General features: G+C 60.1%; 1 protein-coding gene across 2 annotated transcripts in view; it reads right to left on the bottom strand.

Annotated features, from left to right (window-relative positions):
* Positions 1-3,136: 3,136 nt before the first annotated feature.
* The window catches only part of AP3D1 (adaptor related protein complex 3 subunit delta 1), a 43,543-nt gene continuing 34,947 nt past the window's right edge, over positions 3,137-11,732 (bottom strand). Inside the window, exons 18-31 of one of the 2 annotated variants that reach the window (XM_026449497.1) lie at positions 11,147-11,218; positions 10,484-10,559; positions 10,165-10,364; positions 9,667-9,740; positions 9,065-9,242; positions 8,298-8,369; positions 7,845-7,952; positions 6,668-6,817; positions 6,277-6,324; positions 5,677-5,866; positions 5,113-5,201; positions 4,877-4,962; positions 4,061-4,182; positions 3,137-3,760 (exon numbers count right to left, since the gene is read on the bottom strand). In XM_026449497.1, coding sequence (XP_026305282.1) covers positions 3,576-3,760; positions 4,061-4,182; positions 4,877-4,962; positions 5,113-5,201; positions 5,677-5,866; positions 6,277-6,324; positions 6,668-6,817; positions 7,845-7,952; positions 8,298-8,369; positions 9,065-9,242; positions 9,667-9,740; positions 10,165-10,364; positions 10,484-10,559; positions 11,147-11,218 — 1,650 coding nt within the window. In that variant the 3' untranslated portion in view covers positions 3,137-3,575. Of the gene's footprint in view, positions 3,761-4,060; positions 4,183-4,876; positions 4,963-5,112; positions 5,202-5,676; positions 5,867-6,276; positions 6,325-6,660; positions 6,818-7,844; positions 7,953-8,297; positions 8,370-9,064; positions 9,243-9,666; positions 9,741-10,164; positions 10,365-10,483; positions 10,560-11,146; positions 11,219-11,732 lie in introns of those variants that run through there. The other variant, XM_023183649.2, reaches the window with a different exon arrangement.

The following is an 11,732-nucleotide window of genomic DNA, read 5'->3' as shown; positions in this document are numbered from 1 at the left end:
GACCTCCAGGGCTCAAGTGATCCTCCTGCCTCAGCCTCCCGAGTAGCAGGGATCACAGTCACATGCCGCCATGCCCAGCTGGCTTAAGCTTTAAAGTAGCTCTTAGGAAAATACTCCAACAGATCACCAGGGCATCAGCAAAGACAGGGAAGATACAAGAAGAGCCCAGTGGGAATTTCAGACCTGAAAAATAGACCCTCCCTGTGTGGGCTCCACAGCAGAACAGCCAGGACAAGGCAGAGTGGTGAGCGTGGCAGGAGAGCAACAGCCATGAACCCATCTGAACACAGCCTCGGGTCATGAGGGGCAGCAGTCCAGGCTGGGGAGGAAGAGCGCAACACCCAAAAAGCAGCACAACAAATCAGCTCCCAGATGCTTCATACCCATCAGAATGGCTGCTGTCGGCTGGGCACAGTGGCTCATGCCTCTAACACCAGCACTTTGGGAGGCTGAGGCAGGCGGATCAAGAGTTCGAGACTAGCCTGACTAACATGGTGAAACCCCGGAAACCCTGTGTCTACTAAAAATACAAAAAAATTAGCCAGGTATGGTGGTGCGTGCCTGTAATCCCAGCTACTCGGGAAGCTGAGACAGGAGAATCGCTTGAACGCGGGAGGAGCTTGCAGTGAGCTGAGATCACGCCACTGCACTCCAGCCTGGGCGACAGAGCAAGACGCCATCTCAAAGAAAAAAAAAAAAGAATGGCTGCTGTCAGCACAACGACAGGTGAAGAAATGGGGCCTCCTGCATGGCAGCAGATGGGAAACACGGTGCAGCGCTGGGGAAGACAGTCTGGCAGCTCCTCAAAACCTCAAACATGGAATTACCACAGGACCCAGCAATCACACTCCTGGGTGTATATTCAAAACAAATGGGCTCCTCACTCCTGCAATCCCAGCACTTTGGGAGGCCGAGGCAGGCAGATCACCTGAGGTCAGGAGTTCCAGACCAGCCTGGCCAACCTGGCAAAACTCCGTCTCTACTAAAAATACAAAAATTAGTCAGGCGAGGTGACACGCACCTGCAATCCCAGCTACTCAGGTGGCTGAGGCAGGAGAATCGCTTGAAACCGGGAGGGGGAGGTTGTGGTGAACCCCTGGCTCCACTGCACCCCAGCTTGGGCAACAGAACAAGACTCTGTTTCCAAAACAAATACAAAAACAAAAACTAAAACACAAAAACAAAAGTACTGAAGGCAGGGACTCAAGCAGTTATTTGTTTAACAACAATGTTGATAGCAGCACAATTCACAACAGCCAGAAGGTGGGAGCAGCAATGGATGAGTGGACACACAGCACGTCCATCCGCACAAGAGAATACAATTCTGCCATGAAAACGAAGGGATCCTGACGGAGGCTGCGATGTGGATGCACCTTGAGGACATGAGGCGGAATAAGAGCAGCCAGACACAGAAGGACACACCCCGTGTGGTTCCACTCCTAGGAGGTGCCTGGAGTCATCAGATTCACCAAGACACAAAGTAGGATACGGGGTGCCAGGGGCTGGGGAGGTGACGGGGAGTGAGTGTTTCACAGAAGGCCGTGAACCAGGAGAAAACTGGAACATTAGGAATGAAAAGAACAGCAATGACAGGTCGGATGCAGTGGCTTACGCCTGTAATCCCAGCACTTTGGGAGGCCGAGGCAGGTGGATCACAAGGTCAGGAGATCGAGACCATCCTGGCTAACACAGTGAAACCCCGCCTCTACTAAAAATACAAAAAATTAGTCGGGCGTGGTGGTGGGCGCCCGTAGTCCCAGCTACTCTGGAGGCTGAGGCAGGAGAATGGCGCGAACCCGGGAGGCGGAGCTTGAAGTGAGCTGAGATCACACCACTGCACTCCAGCCTGAGCAACAGAATGAGGCTCAGTCTCAAAAAATAAATAAATAAATAAAACAAAGTGTGTATGCATGATCCCTGGACACCCACACAAAAAAGTACAAAGCAAGGGTATCAAAACCACAACAGAGCTCTAGGAATGGAATGCTGAGTAATGAACATGAGCAAGAAGGCGGAGAATCGAAAGAAACACGTGCAAACTGGAAATCCTCAGTATGCTCCTGGAGAGCACTGGAACCAAACCAGACATCAAGAAAAATTGGTTCTTTGAAAAGTGCAATAGGCCAGGCACGGTGGCTCACGCCTGTAATCCCAGCACTTTGGGAGGCCGAGGCAGGCGGATCACGAGGTCAGGAGATCGAGACCATCCCGGCTAACACGGTGAAACCCCGTCTCTACTAAAAATGCAAAAAACATTAGCCGGACGTGGCGGCAGGCGCCTGTAGTCCCAGCTACTTGGGAGACTGAGGCAGGAGAATGGCGGGAACCCGGGAGGCGGAGCTTGCAGTGAGCCGAGATCGCGCCACTCACTCCAGTCTGGGCGACAGTGCGAGACTCTGTCTCAAAAAAAAAAAAAAAAAAGAAAAGTGCAATAAAATGGACAAACCTCTACCCAGGAGAACCAGGAAAAAAAGAGACACAAACCGTGACCATCAGAACAGAAAGTGACCCAGGATCATCACAAGGAGCAGTGAAAAAAAACGGAGCAGCGAGAACACGGCGCACACCGCTCCGCACATCAGTTCAGCGACTCTGATGATTCCTTACGCTCGTTCTTTGAAAAGTAGAAACTACCAAACTCACCCAAGATGAACGATAACTTGGGGATTCCTATAACTGTTAAAACAAAAAACTGCATTTGTAGCTAAAAGCCTGCAGAAAAGGAGCTCCCCAGACCCGATGGCTTTCTGATGAATTCTGTGTACACTTTTTTTTTTTTTTTTTTGAGACAGAGTCTCGCTCTGTCACCCAGGCGGGGCTGGCGTGGCCGGATCTCAGCTCACCGCAAGCTCCGCCTCCCGGGTTCACGCCATTCTCCTGCCTCAGCCTCCCGGGTAGCTGGGACTACAGGCACCGCCACCTCGCCCGGCTAGTTTTTTTTTGTATTTTTAGTAGAGACGGGGTTTCACCGTGTTAGCCAGGATGGTCTCAATCTCCTGACCTCGTGATCCGCCCGTCTCGGCCTCCCAAAGTGCTGGGATTACAGGCTTGAGCCACTGCGCCCGACCCCACACACGTTTCTTTCGAAGGAAAAAATGCCCCTCATCACACGCAGTCTGTCCCAAAACAGAGAGGACACATTCTCCTGTGTCTCTGATGAGGTCACTGGATGACAAAACCAAAGGTGGTACCAGAAAAGAAAACTAAAGACCCAACTCCTCATATACAGACACGAAAGCCCTCAACAAAACAGTCACACACCGCGTTTGGCAGTCGACACACTGTGAAGACAACCACCCTGCAATACTGAGGAGGCCGCCCGGAGCGGAGGGAGCGAGGAGTCATTCTGGAAGCTCAGCAGTGACAGGTGGAGAGTCTGACCCCAGGGCCTTGGCTGCCTTGTGCACAGAGGTGGGGTGGGGGGCAGGAGCAGTGGGAGTGGGGGCCCCCAGAGCCATGTGTCAGCCTGGGGTGAGCAGCACAGCAGGAGGCAGAAGCCCCGTATTGCTGAGGGAAGGTCTGCGCTGCTGAGTGGCGCTGGCGCAGGTGAGGGGCTCACAGCCGCGGTGCTGCCATCACTGTCCTCGAGCCCTCGAAGTCCCAAGGCTCACCAGGACGAAGGCCTGGGCGTGACCCCAGGAGAGGGGGAGCCAGGGTGTGTGCAGCGGCCGAAGGCTCACCTTTTTCACCAGGAGACAGATGTGGTGGCCCTGGATGGAGCGGCTGTACATGGAGGCGCAGGAGTCCACTCGCTCCACAACTGCAACAGAGCGGGCGGTGTCAGGCCCCCGCACACCGCATGGTTGCAGCCCCACCCCCAGAGTAGGGGCCACCTTCCTGGGCTGCCCTTGGCCACAGCTTCAGGAGGTCTGCAGGAGCAGGGTGTGGTCCTGGGAAGCCTGGGGTGTGGGGAATGCAGCCCCCGCGCCAGCTCCCAGGCCTCGGGGCCACCAGTCACCCAGGATCCCAAAGGGTGTGAGTTTGGGTGCGAGGGCCACAGACCCAACTCCAAAAGGAAGGGACGGCCACCGCACGCGTGAAAGCCCCTCACTCTCCTTACCAGAAAAATGGTGGTGAAAACAGATCTTCGCCAGAAGGTTCTGGAAGGACATCCGAATGCCATCGACTTTGACTGAGCTCATGCTCAAGTCCCCAGACTCCAGCAACTTGGCAAAGGCGTCACTGTGGGAGGCACAGGGAGGCTGACTGGTGGGGCCGGGCTCCTCAGGCTCCCTGGTACAGAAGCCGACAAAACCTGCCCCACATGCTGCCTCCTGCGTGTCTGGGCCGGGAGGTCTCAGGGGTCCTGAAGATGTGGCTTATTTTCACGTGTGGAAGCCCTCACATCCAGAAACTGACAATGGCTTGTCTTTAAAGAGGTCACAGAGGTGCCTGAAGTCATGGGGTGGGCCCTCCTCTGACAAGGACGGATGTCCTGTAGGAAGGGACTAGCGGGACAGGCTAGGATGCAGGCACACAGAGGACAGCCTGTGACGACTCAGGGGGCAGGCGGTGCCGCACGCCGAGCCATGCTGAGGAGAGGCCTCAGGAGCAGCCTGCGCTGCTGGCTCCTTGATCTCACTCCTCCAGCCTCCAGGACTGCCAGGTGCCAGGGCCTCTCTGGGTAACGCTGCCAGGCCTGTGGCTTCAACTACGCGGCCCCAGCTGGTGCAGACACCAGGCAGCCTGACCTGCACCGGCCAGGAGCCGGGCCTCCAAATCCGTCTCTAAAGTCCTGCCCAGGAGCCTCAGTTCCCGGGGCACAGGTGCCTGCAAGGTCGAGGGAGGCAGAGGGGTGCGGGAGGCGGAGGGGCGCGGGAGGCGGAGGGGTGCGGGAGGCGGTGGCGTGCGGGAGGTGGGCGTGGCCGGGCCCCACCTGTAGCAGGGCGTGGTCGTCAGGTAGGAGCTGCAGGTGAAGTGCAGCCGGAAGTCCAGCTTCTCGTGGGTTGCGCCCTCGTCATTCTGCAGTGGAGGGAAAGTGGTGCGGCTGAGTAGGGAGTCAGGCCCAGGTCAGGGCTCCGGGCTCCAGGCTCCCCCGCTTCCCCTGGGGACCCCTGGACACCCGCTGGAACGGGGCAGGAGGAGCCCAGCCTGCAGTGGAGCCCCGCGTACCTTGGCAATGAAGGACAGGGTTCCCTTGAGCTTCTGTGCCATGACAATGCTCTGGATGGTGAACACATACTGGGCTTCGTTGGAGACGCCTGGCAGGGAAGAGGGGGAGTGGGGCCTGAGACGCAGCTGGGGCTCAGCATGGGCGGGGGCCCCCAGGTCTGTCCTCAGCCCCCAGTCCTCAATGGCTGCTTAGGAATCTGAGCTCAGCCCCCAAGGCAGCACCAGGGGACGGGAGCAGAAACAAGAGGCTAGTGGTGTCCCCAGTTTGGCCTGGACCTGGTCCCATCCCTGTTTCAGAGGGCAGACTCGGCCACTGGAGCCGTGGAACCCAGGAAGGCCCCAGCCCCCAGCCCAGCCCTTGGGGCTCTAGTCAGGTCCATCCGAGGCCATCACACTTCTCAGAGAGCTGCAGGAGACCCCGACCCTGAGGAGGTGCTGAGGTGCAGCCTGGGGACCAAGGGAACGTGAGGAGGAAGCAACAAGAACCAGTGGATCCGGGCAGCCACCAGCTGCCACCGTGCTCCCACAATCCCCAGCAGAGGCTGTGAGTGGGGCGGGGCTCACCCGGGGGCAGCTGGAAAGGCACGGGGACGCCATCATGGACGGAGGAGCCCTGCGGCCGGGCCATCCTGGCATTGAGGGAGTCCAGCACGCTGAGCTCCATGCCCTTGAGGATGCTGCTGCTCCGGTTCTCCAGCACGATGGCCACGGTGACCTGGCTGTCCTCCTGCACACTGCCCCGGATGTCACAGGTCTGCAGGGCACGGCCAGTGTCAGCAGGGCAGGCGGGCCTGCCCCAGGAAACGGGCACACAGCAGGGCAGGCGGGCCTGCCGCAGGGAACGGGCACAGCTGCCTGTCTCTCACCGACCACAGAGGCAGCACGGGTCCCACGGGCACAGGAAGGCACAGACAGGGGCGACCCCCAGCTGCAGCCCAGGCGCCCCCTGTGGTTGCTCTTTCAGTGCATGGCGGGAGCCCTCCTGCCAGCTCAGGGCATGTCTCTAACCTTACCCAAGCCAGAGGCGCTGCCCAAGCAATGCCCTGCCAGGGATCACAGGCCCTGGGTACACCAGCATCTGGGAGCTGTGGGGGCTGCCCTGTTCTGTGCAATCCCATGCCAAAGAGCATGGGCTGGCCCACCCTGCCCCAGCGAGTGGCTCACCATTTTAACATAAGAATTTTCAGCGAGGAGGGAGTAGCTGGACTCAGGCTGGAAAGAGAAAAGGCCCATCAGCCTCGAGGGCCTCGAGCTCCGTCCTAACGAAGACTCCAGTGCAGCCCAACACCCCAGGTCAAATGCCACGACTCCAAGAACGCCTGGGGTGAGGGGCTTCAAAGGGGCCTGTGAGGGATGCCCGGCTCCCAGGACCACACAGCCCACCGCGGGGTGCCGAATGTGGGGCTGCAGGCCAGGGCCAGCTCCCTGCTCCCGCCAGGCTCAGCTTCTTCAAGAATCTGCTGTTCTCTCCCGCATGGAGGCCACAGGAGTGGGGAGCAGCCCGCAGCCCGCCAGGAACCCTGGCACGGGGCGGGGGCGCTGAAGTACCCCTCACCGGGAGCGGCTCCTCCTCTGCTGCGCCGTTCTGCACCGGCTCCCCCGCCGCCTCCTCGCTGCCCAGAGGCTGCTTCTTGGACTTCTTCTTGCCTTTGGTCCGCTCCTCCTTCTCCTTCTTGTGCTTCTTCTTCTTATGCTTGGGAGATTTCTGGAGCAGGAGGAGGGTCAGGTTCAGTTCCCAAGCTGCTCCAGCGCGCCCCCCTCACAATTCGAGGTCGGGGCCACAGGCCGGGCTGCTCAGGCTGACGGTCCTACATGTCTGGGTGGGATGGCAGGACCAGCCACGCCTCAGGCCTACTGAGGCGAGCTCAGGCCAGACCCAGGCCAGCGGAGGCTGGGGCCGTCCCTGGCTGGCGGCAGGTGGCAAGCGCCAAAGCAGCTCAGGGAACAGTCCTTGCCGATCAGGGAGCCATGCATGGCCAACCGGTGAGGACGCCACACTTGACGCAGCAACCCCACACCCACGCACACACCCGAGAGGGAACACACACGTCCACGCACACTCCACAAATGTTCAAAGCAGCACGCTGTGTGGCCACAAACTGGAAGCGGCCCAAGTGGCTATCAACAGATGAGTGGGTCAGTACAGCGTGGCCCGTCCACAGAGGAACGGGGTTGGCAGAGGGTGGCCTGTCCACGCACCGGAAAATGACCCAACCGTGAACAGGAACCAGGCTCTGACCCAAGCCATAGCGTGGATGAACCTTGAGGACGTCTCAGTGACACGCCACACACAAAAGACCACACAGTGTATGACTCCATTTCTGTGAAATGTTCAGGACACACCGATCCACAGAGACAGGAAGGATGCGTGGGTGCCAGGGCTGGGAAGAGAATGAGGAATAATGGCTGGTGGGAATGGGGTTTCTTTAGGAGTGATGGAAAGTTCTGGAACTAGACAGAGGTGATGATGGCTGCACAACTATATATATATGGAAAACCACCGTATACATACTTCAAATGAATAAACTCTATTAGACTTATGAACCATGTGTGAATAAGGAGGTTATTAAAAAAACAAAAGACCACAAGCACAACAAAAGGCCCGTAAGGAGTCCGACGCAAAGGCGAGAGCAGGGCTGCCCTGGGATCTGGGTGGTGGAAGCTGTCTGGCCCCACGTCGGATGCTGGGGCTCATGCAGCCCTCCACAGCCACTGGGGAGTGACAGCCTCACCTTGTCCTGGTCTTGCCCCTCAGCATTGCCCTCCTCGTCCTGCGCCTCCGTCTTGGCGTCCTCACACTCGTCCTTCGGGGTAGTGATGGCGTCCACACTGAGCTCCTGCTGCAGGGGGCCAGGGCTCGGGGCTCACGCTGGGCAATGAGGGGCCCCACTCCACTTCGCTCCCGGCAGCCTCCATGCCGCACACCCTCAGCTCACCCTCACCCCTGCCTGAGAGGCCACAGTGCCCCCTGAGTGACAGGGAGCCTGTGGGCACAGAGGCCCTGGCCATCCTCCCCTTCCCCGGCCCCTGCTTGGCCTACTGGGACGCGGGAGCATGACCCCGGCCCCACTCAGTGCTGGGTCCCACAGGTGCGGGCCTCAGGAGACCCCAGGGCTCTTCCCTGAGTGCCAGGTATGACCTCTGGAGACACAAAGGCCGGCAGTGGCCAGCTGCCAGTCTCTTACCGTGGATGGGGCGGGGGCGGGGACGGGGGCAGGTGGTGGGGTGGTAGACAGCCAGAAGTCCAGGTCCTCAGCCTGAAACCACAAGACAGGCTGTCAGCAAACGTAGTGCATGGTCCTGGGAAGAGGCGCCGGGGACAGCAGGGGCCAGCTGCCCTTGCTGCCCCCAGGGCCCTGGACCAGCTGGGCCTTGCAGAGCCTGGGAATCCAGGAGCTGATGGCTATGTCCTCAGCCAGCCCTGCTGGCTCTGGCTTTCGCTGCCAGAAGAGGGCCAGGGACATATCTGTGAGTGGGTATGCGCCATACCAGTGGTCAGAAGGCCCGTGGCGGCCCGTATGTCTGCCTGGGCCCCCTGATGTGGGTGTGCACAGGCCCCCAGGCCCTGCAAACATGCGCTCCTTTGAAAAACCGATTTCTTTCTCTATGTGAAAATCTGCACCCAGATGCTGCAGAAACGGTTCTGGAGCTGCACACGAGGGTGGCAACTGGACCACACCAAGCTCTGACCACGGCCCCCAACACAGGTGAGGACACGGCTCGCCTGTGGGATCGTCGGCTCCTCCTCAATCTCCCCTGACGCAAGTGCACAGCCAGCTCCCCTCGGAAGCCATGTGTCCTCGCTCCGCCAGGGCACAGGGCGAGGCGGCCGGCGCTCGCTGCCTCAGACTCACAGCCATTTCCCCTGAGCTCACTGCTGTCCCCAGGCTGTCTGGGAGCTCAGGGCAAGAGGGGGAATGGAGAAGGACGCTCCCCTGGGCACTAGCTCTACCTTCTTCTCCTTCTCCCTCTTCTTCTCCTTGTCTCTCTCTTTCTCTTTGTGCTTTTTCTCTTTCTTCTTGGGTTTCTTGCTTTTCTTTTCCACCATGGGAACATCCTTCTCGGGGGATTTTGAGGTCTCGGCGTTTCTGTGTTTCTGAACAGGCAGCTTCTCGCTGTCAGCTAAGGGCCTGGAAAGGGGAATGACCGGGTCGCACATCAGCACCACTGGCCACCCGCCAGGGCCACCAGTACATGCTGCGTCCAGTACATGTGGCAGCACGGGACCTGCTCCTCTAGCCCCTGGCCCCAGCCATGGTCCGACGTGAATCTGCCCAACACAGCCTGCTGGAGGCTCTCATGGGAGGGTCTGTCGAGGCATGGGGACCTCCTGAGCACCCCAGGTCTGGAGACTTCAGAGCCCACACTTAGGGTCTTGGTTGGGAGGGCCAACCAAAAGCAGTGCAGTGAGGACGTGGTCTGGGGAAGGCCCGCCTGCACCCCGTCCCAGCCTGTCCACCCTGCAGAGCCCGGCCCCGCCCGGAAGGGAGGACGAGAGGAAGGGAAGCAACCACGTGTGGCCTCCACCCTCACTCTGAACCCACGTGCACTCACTTATCCAGGTCAATGTCCAGAGCCCTGTAGGGATCATTGGGGTCTTTGTCATCCTCATCGCTGGGCAGAGCGTTCTGACAGGAAGAGGGGAGCACCATCAGTGGAACCCGCGCCCGTGGCCTGGGGGAACCCCGTGTATCTCGGACACAATGGGACTGCCTGGACAGTCACAGTCACAGCCACGCCCACAGAGGCCACACGCACACGTGGGCAGTGACATGGCTCCACCAGAGGCTCCGTTCAGCATCCAGGCACCAAGGGCGGCTGGGCCCCAGGACGCAGCCAACCTGCATCTGCCTCTGAAGCTGCTGGCCGTGGGGTGGGTGCGTGGGGACGTACACTCAGGGAGAGACGCGCCTCTCCTCCTGTGCTCTCCGGGGCAGGGCCTCATCCTGGCCACCAAGGAAGACCACGGGGAGATGCCGCTGTGCATGGACCCAGGACACACGTGTGCGGACAGACAGACATCCCCAGGCCGGGCCCTCCAGCAAGGCTGACCTCAGGCATCTCCTCCGTGACAATGTCCACCTGCTGGGCAGGGGCAATGTCCTCGTCGCTCTCCGTGGGCAGCGAGCTGTGGCGGCGCTTGCCCTTCTTCTCCTTCTCCTTCCTCTTTTTCCTCCTCTTGTCCTTCTCCAGCTTCTGCCGGTGCCGCCGCTCCTCCTCCAGCTTCACGTACTGGTCCGACATGGGCAGCCCTGGAGGCCGGCAACAGGCAGGCACTCAGCACCGGGTCCCAGGGGCTCACGGGGAGGGCAGCGGAAGCGCCCCACAGCCCATGTGACAAGTGCGGCGCTGACACACGGAAGACACTTGCCTGGAACCTTCAACGGGACGGAGAGATCGATCTGCACCACGGGAATGTGCTCCACGCCCGGGGTGTCCTGGTACCGCTGCAAAAGCAACATCCAGGCGTTACTGGTGCACTGAGGGGTGACACACGGGCAGGACAAGCCTCAGGGATGCAGGGGGCGCGACGCGGCCCTGACATCCTCAGGAGCCAGGGGTCCTGCCAGGGCTCCGGGCCACGAGGAGCGCCGTGAGCATCCGCAGGACCCAACTCTTAAAGACAGTGAGGGCTGGAAAGCTTGTCACGCGGGTGACCCCGCAGGCCTACTGCGCAGGGAGAAGCAAATCCTCGTCCACTTTTTCTACCTGAATATTCTGTTTTCTCCTCAAATGAGAAAAGTAACGCGGCCCCAAGCCCACAGTGAGGCAGCAGGTTGCCCACGACCATGAGGTCCGGGCTGGACAGCAACTGGGCTGCCGTGCACACGGAACAGGCCCCCAGCTGGAGGCTCGAACGAATGGGGCCCACAGGGAGGCACCCGCCCCTCAAAGGCTCCACACAGTCACTGTGTGGCCCCAGCTCCACTCCCAGGATCTTCCAGAGGGAACCTGAAACTCAGAGGGACGCCAGGGGGCGTGGGTGGTGAGGGTAGAGGGTGCTGAGGGACAGGCAGCCGGGGACAGGCCTCACCTTCTGTGGTGACGGCGAGCTCTTGATGTAGAAGGGGTTGTTGGCCTGCTCCTGCTTCCGGGCCTCTCGGCGCTGCGGGACAGGGCTTGGCATGAGCCCGAGAGAGCGGGCAGGACACCCCTCTGTGGACGTCCACCACCAGCCACCGAACCAGGGAAGGCTGGAGCTTTGGCTATTTTCACTACTGAGCTTTTACTAACGAGGAAACCAAGGCTCGCAATAGGGAAGAGCGCGTATTGGGGAAAAGGAATCGCTAACCTTACTCGGGGAGGCAGGGACGCCCATGCCTCCACTGCCAGGGTCAGGACCAGGACCCACGGAGGCTGCTGACCTGCCTGGGCTACCCGGCTACTGATGAGCACCTCAGACGGGCTGGGGCTGCTGAGCCCGGGACAGGGCCCCTGACTGCCAGGGCTGCCTGAAAGCACGGCCTGGAGAGTGCAGGAGCACAGAGCCCTGCACGCAGCCCACCGTGGGCATTCCCTCTGTCGGTGCAGGATGGAAGGAGAGGACTGCTGGAGGGGCTCCCCTCTCTGCACAGGTGAGCAGGGTGAGGTGGAGCCCCACACGGGGCACAGGGGCTGCA

The sequence above is a fragment of the Piliocolobus tephrosceles genome, chromosome 21 (genome assembly GCF_002776525.5).
Source record: "Piliocolobus tephrosceles isolate RC106 chromosome 21, ASM277652v3, whole genome shotgun sequence".
NCBI lineage: Eukaryota > Metazoa > Chordata > Mammalia > Primates > Cercopithecidae > Piliocolobus > Piliocolobus tephrosceles.
This window is presented reverse-complemented; position numbering and strand designations above follow the sequence as displayed.